Source organism: Equus asinus, chromosome 22, assembly GCF_041296235.1.
Source record: "Equus asinus isolate D_3611 breed Donkey chromosome 22, EquAss-T2T_v2, whole genome shotgun sequence".
Classification (NCBI taxonomy): domain Eukaryota; kingdom Metazoa; phylum Chordata; class Mammalia; order Perissodactyla; family Equidae; genus Equus; species Equus asinus.
In genome coordinates this window covers 50,531,364-50,538,126 of record NC_091811.1, presented here as the reverse complement: position 1 = coordinate 50,538,126, position 6,763 = coordinate 50,531,364, and the positions used below count along the sequence as shown (strand labels likewise).

The following is a 6,763-nucleotide window of genomic DNA, read 5'->3' as shown; positions in this document are numbered from 1 at the left end:
AGAGTATTTGAGTCTGTCTTCTGTCCAAATATGCAAATACTTTCTGCTGCATCTTTAGGTCCTTTGGCCCATATCCAAGGACCACTCAGCTGAAGTTCACGATTCTTCTGTTACGTAGCTGAAGTCTATTACTGTTTTTAGTCAACTGTCCAGAAACTTTATTTAAGTGTGAATTTGCAGCTTCCATTGACTTTTCCTAAAGTCAATTACTACTAAGGACCGAAGACACAAATATTTTACTTAATAAGAAGACCAAAGTGATTATTTGGTGAGTACTGGGAACAATGAATTAACACTTTCATGAAAACATTTTCTAAATTGAGATAGTTATTTAACCCATGTTTTTCCTCTATTTGGACTAAGTTAACACCTTTAAAATACTTCTGTGCTCATTTTTTATGCACTGCCTATATATCTTGTAACATCTGACATTATGTGGAGCCTAGAAGTTTTTCTTAATGTCTACTTGCTCATATGTGGCTAGTATCATATTATCCTGATTCTCCATTACCCTTTAGCTTTACTTTTCCATGAGGAACATGGCAAATATTTTCCCAGGGTCCTTCTCATAGCTGCCTTCACCTGCTTGTTCTTCAGACTGTAGATGAGAGGATTCACCATGGGAGTGACCACACTGTACTGCACAGAGAAGATCAATTCCAGGGAGGATCCTGAGATTGGCATGAGATAGCGGACAAACCCTGAGCCATAGAAGAAGCTCACCGCAGTGAGGTGGGAGGAGCAGGTGGAGAAGGCCTTGCTTCTGCCTGAGGTGGAGCTGATACTCAGGATGGTGGAGACAATGCGGGCATAGGATGAAATGATTGGGAGGAGGGTCCCAAGCCCATGCAGCAGGGTGGAGCAGAGCAGGACTAGGAGGTTAGTGGAGACATCAGAGCAAGACAGAGGGAAGAGCGAGGGTATCTCACAGCTGTAGTGGCTGATGGTATGGTTCTCACAGAAGTCCAGGTTAGAAGCTGGGAGGATATTGATAAGGGCATTCAAAAATCCCAAGCTCCATGAACCCCACACAAGCTGTAAACATAGCTGTTTTCTCACCATCTGTCCATAGAGCAGAGGGTGGCAGATGGCAGCATAGCGGTCATAGGCCATCACTGAGAGCAGAAAGCCCTCAGTCCCTGCAGTGATAAATATAGAGAAGGCTTGTGCCAGGCAGCCCCTTACTGAGATGGCTTTTATCTCAGATAGGAGGTCCTTCAACATTTTGGGCACAGTGACTGAAGATAAACAAAGATCCAGGAAAGAGAGGTGACTCAGGAAGAAGTACATGGGTACGTGGAGGTGGGAATCAGCCCTGATCACCAGCATCATCATCAGGTTCCCCATTATGGTCAGGAGGTAAATATCCAGGAACAGCACAAAGAGCACAGACTGGATGTGTGGGTCGGTAGTCAGCCCGAGGAGGAGGAATTGAGTGATGGTGCTGTGGTTCCCCAAGGCCATTTACGTAGGTTATTCCCTAGGAGTAATATAAAAAGTCATGGCAGCAAAGTTCTACTATCCTCTATTGATTTTCTCATTGAACCGGTTCTCTTTTTCTATCACTATTATTATTATGGATAATAATACTGAACTGTATACTGAGAAAGAAAAAGATGAAGAAGTAACTGGCTTCACATTCTGGGTTCATGTCCCTGTCTGCCAGTCTAAGTGAAGAATTGAGCCAAAAGGGTAATAGAGGCAGATGGTAGGGCACAGAGATTGGGGTGGGGGTAGAGTGACAACAGAGGAGAGACTTGCAGCCCAAGATAGGGTGTTCTAAATGCATCCTGGAATTCTTACTTAACTAGTGCCCCCTTGCACTTAATGGCAATAAATCACGTAATTGTGAAATTTGGAATCATGTAATCGGAAGCAATGTGAAAACAATTTGTAATTTTATAGGTGAATAATAAATACTGTAGGAGACTTAAAACAGTGAGTATCTGGTGTATGAAATGGACCACCAGAAGGTACCCGGGCTTGAACAGGTATACTTCACAGACAGAGGATTAAAGTCAAACTCAGTGCAAAACACTCTTATCCTACTCTTTTCCTTGCCCAGTAATGAAATTTCAGGTGCTGAAGTGGGATGAGGAGTAGAAGAGTGGAGAACCCTCCTGCCCACTGAAGTTCCCCAGAGGCACAGGTCAAGCCTATGCTGGGGAGAGGGGAACAGGTGCAGTGTACATTGAGTTTGGTATTAAAATATTTGACTGCACAGACTTTCAATAATTGAAAGTGATTGGGAAATTGTGAAATAATCCCAAGAATCATTAAGGGATGGAAAAGGATTATTGGGTACAGCAAGGGGGAAAGAAGAAATAGGAAAAAAATAAAAAAATAAAGTTTTGAGTCAAGACTTGTTTGACAAACCAGTCACATAACTAAATATATGTATATATCTCACACGCTTTCTCTACACTCATACACCATGCTTGTTTTGAAAACACGTGGTGTTATTTCACATCATTATCTTTTATGTTATTTTTAATCATATGCGTGTATTATTTTGAAAGTTAAAGTGCAACTTTCATGAAAAAATTCGTTATTGTTAATATTATTATTTCTTGAGATTGGAAGTCTAAGCAAAAGTCACCTAAATTCTCACAGGAAGTTCTCACAGGTAAATTTCTCACAGGAAGTTCTGATTCCTTAATTAATAACTCTTTAGCCGTAAACTCAGCCTCAAAATTCTTCCCATACCCCAACACACGTTACCTGTGTATCTTGTCCGATAAAGACAGATCTCTGCTCTCCAGCTTTGCTGCGGGACTTTTATTTAGATTCATCTACTAAGTGGAGGATGAACTAGGTGGAGGCTTCTAAGTCTTGCATCATGGTAGAGCTTATAAAATCTATTAATGCTGAAATGTTTTACTGAATTCTACACTAATAAAGTTAAATAGCCACAGGGCAGTTCTTTTTTTCAAAAGGTCTCACATACTCTGGTTTTCTGCTTCCGATATCATGCCTCAGCCACACGTAGCATTGGTTGGTTTACCCAGTCTGCAGAGCAGCTCTGTTTAGGCAACTGATTGGTTTGATTCCTTACTTGACAATAGCTTTTATGTTCTATAGTCACAACTTGAAATCGGACGTAGAGAGTCACACGCATTCTCTCACGTGTGTGATCTTCGCAACATCGGGATGATGCAATGACCTATAGTCATTCATTAAACTGAGTCTAGTGAGAGTTGAAAGTAGACAGAGTAGCCAAAGGGGTATTTGCCTGGCTCCCCAAGCAGGCAGGAATAGTTTTCAGTTTGTGCTGTAAGGGCTGCGTCTTCTCTGTGGGACTTAGGTGAAAACCCCTCCAGTTAAATTGGGTGTAAAAAAGTGATTTTTTGATCAAAGAAGTACAAAGAAAAAGTAGGTTAACTAGCACAGTCTTTTCCTGAACCATCTATTCAAATCTATTTGCTTTGATGGATCCAGTTAGATTCCTACGCAGGGCCCTGTTATAATGTGTGCTCTCTCAGCCTTTGGATATGTTTAGGGAAGTGTTTGTTTAATAAGTTTATTATAGTCTTATATAGGAACAGACTTTTATGACTAAAAATTTCTATTTATTTATTAAAATGAGCTATAAGGTTTTCAGTCAAACTCAACTGTTCTGGGTAACATTTTTTCCTCCACTGTCACTTGCCAATTAAAAAAGTAAGAAATGGTAATACAATTAAAGGATATTTGGAATAGTCAAGTCCACTTTTCTAGATATTTTCTTTCTTTTTTAACTATATGGAATGCTGAAGTATTTTCTTTTTATTTATTTTTCTGGTTATAATATTAATATATTCTTGTACCTAAGGGTTTATACATGCATGTGTGTGTATATTTAAGGGTTCCAAGCACGTTTGATATAACTATTTGCCCCATATGCAAATTATATGAATCCACCTTTGATTATATGTGTACATGTGTGTGTCCAAGTGAAAAGATATATATTGAAAGAGTTACGGTAGCTTTGGTATAGTGTACCATGATGAATGATATTTATTATGCATTTCTTGGCAGTTATTTCCTGAAAAAAAAGGTTAATTGAGCTTCACTAAAATTAAAATTATGAATTTCTCTTAATTGAATGACAACATTAAGAAAGTGAAAATAAACCACCGATTGAGAGAAGATAAATACAGTATATGCATATGATAAGGAGATATATGTAGAATATAAAAAGATCTCCTGGGGCTGGCCCCATGGAGTAGTGGTTAAGTTTGGTATGCTCCACTTCGGCAGCCCAGGTTTGCAGGTTTGGATCCCAGACGTGGACCTACACTACCCTGTCAGCCATTTTGTGGTGGCAAGCCACATATAAAGTGGAGGAAGATTCACACAGATGTGAGCTCAGGGCTAATCTTCCTCAAGCAAAAAAACAGGAAGACTGGCAACAGATGTTAGCTCAGGGCTGATCTTCCTTAGCAAAAAAAAAAAAAAAAATCTACTTCATATAAATAATAAAATGTCAAATAGCCAATTTAAAATTAGGCAAAAAAGTTAAACTGTCCTTTCTCAAAAGAGGATTTCAAAATACTCAATAAGAAAATTAATATATGGTGAACATTATTAAGGGGGTGCAATTTATATCACAATGAGATAATGCTATACAAAACCCATAATCTATCATTTCCCCATTTAAAAATTATAATTATTTAAACTGCACACACATATTTTATACTCTTTTATAATGAAAATATTTAACAATAATAAAAACAAAAATACTTAAATTATAATATTTCAACAATAAAAAATAAAAATATATAGAACATTATAGTTAAAGTTAAAACATCAACATGAACTGGTCCCTTTAAAAGATTCCCCCTCAAGAACCTGTCCTGCTTCTGTTGTCATCCACCTTGCAGGAATATACTGCACATATGATAGGTACAGTGATGTTCCCAGTATATCAGTGCTCAAACACAATCATACATTCACCCTTCCTATAAATAGCACTCAGGTATGTGCTGGATTTACTGTCAGTTATTTGCATTTGATAGACCAGCTGATAAGTAACAGGATTGTCCAAGTATCTGAGAATCAATGGAATCCTTAACCTGGTCAGGAAGTATGGTCAACAGTGGGGAGCATTAAAGCCAAAAGGAGTAGCCCCAGCATCTTACAAAGTGCTGTTGAGACTTGGCAACTATAGGGCTGCCTTTATGCTATTATATTATCTCCCTCTTTTATATTATGGTATTATATTATCTTCCTCTTTTATATTATGCTATTGTATTATCTTTCCTCTTTCTCTTGTAGGCTATTTGCCTGAGTCTTTATAATCTTTCTCTCAATCACTGTCCTTCACGTGACATCAGAACACTGATTCTACCCAACACTCATGTGGATTGATATCAATAAGTCAGCTGGATCCCAGGCTCTCTTTCATTCTAAGGAAGCATGGCCCCTGGAGTTGTGGCTTGTGTCCCAACCTATGTCCAAGAATGCAAGACAGAAATATTCCATTATTCATGGAGGATTCATTCTGTTTTTCACTGAGAGTTACAATGCTCACTGAGTTTTCTGTTTGTTTTGTTTGATCTTTGAGAGCAATGGAGAATGGACTTCACTTTGGGGGCGTGAATGACAAGGAGAGTAAGAAAAGCCATGATCATGACCAATTGGAATGAGGTGAGTTTGTTAAAGAAGCTTCAGAAAGGTTAACTTAGCATTACATCCTGGAATTCTTACTTACCTTGTGCCTTTTTTCACTTAATGACAATTAATCAGATAACTGTGAAATTTGGAATCATGTAATCACAAGCAACATGAAAGCAAATTTGTAATTTTATAGGTAGATAAGAAATACTGTAGGAGACTTAAAACAATGGGCTTACAACCAGAAAAGCATAACAGTCTTAAACACTCATTGATTACCTGAGAGCTGAAAGGCGACAGCCAAAGTCCACTCAGGACCACCATAAATGAGACCAGAACTGAATTTTTAGTCTAGGGTAAATAACCTTCACTCCACAAGACAAAGCACTCGGACCCCAGTACAGAGGAGATCAGGGTCATACAAAGGAAATTGAGAAGAGGAAACTTTCCTTAGCAGAGAAAGAAGAGAGAAAATTGAAGTTTCTCGAGTGGCAGAGTCTTCTTGTGTTTCTCTCACTGGAGGACAGGCCAACCACAGATGCAGACAACAGATGTGCCCTCTTAGTGTGTGTGTGTGTATATGTGTGTCTGTGTGTGTTTGTAATAAGCAGATATTTATATCAATAAATGGAATCCTTTGAAATTTATTTCAGATTTCTCTTAAGACACGAGTTAAGGGCATGGGTTCTATATTCAGATAGACTTGGATTTAAATTCCACTTCCATTATTGATTTTGTGTCCATGGGCAAGTTTATTTAACCCAACTTAACCTCATTTTTGCCATCCACTTGCAAAGGATGTCTATACTTACCTTATATATTGTTGTCTGCAATAAGGAGATAGTGAAATAATGTATTTCATCCAGACCTGGAACAACCTAAGAGTCCCAACAATGGCTGACATGATTATTCACCTATCCACAAAAACATTATGTTTTAATCTTAGGATAACTGGGTAAGCTCAAAGATAAAACACATAATCTGTACACATAAAAATTTAACAATTATGTTAAACATAAAAAACAACATTCTTAGAGGGAATTTCATAGCAATAAATGCCTACATTAAGAAACAAGAAAGATCTCAAATAAACAATCTAACTTTACATCTCAAGAAACTAGAAAAAGAGGAACAAAAGATTCCTAAAGAGTAGAAGGAAGGAAATAAA

At 37.9% G+C, this 6,763-nt stretch overlaps 1 protein-coding gene across 1 annotated transcript; it reads right to left on the bottom strand.

Annotated features, from left to right (window-relative positions):
* Window positions 1–507: 507 nt before the first annotated feature.
* LOC106836874 (olfactory receptor 8S1-like) lies at window positions 508–1,464 on the bottom strand. Its single transcript, XM_014850111.3, has one exon. It carries the CDS (start codon window positions 1,462–1,464, stop codon window positions 508–510), a length of 957 nt encoding a protein of 318 aa, XP_014705597.3.
* Between the last annotated feature and the right edge of the window lie 5,299 nt (window positions 1,465–6,763).

What these genes read in the sequence shown, in the direction of transcription:
- LOC106836874 (XM_014850111.3), bottom strand. Translation starts at nt 1,464, where the DNA reads ATGGCCTTGGGGAACCACAGCACCATCACTCAATTCCTCCTCCTCGGG.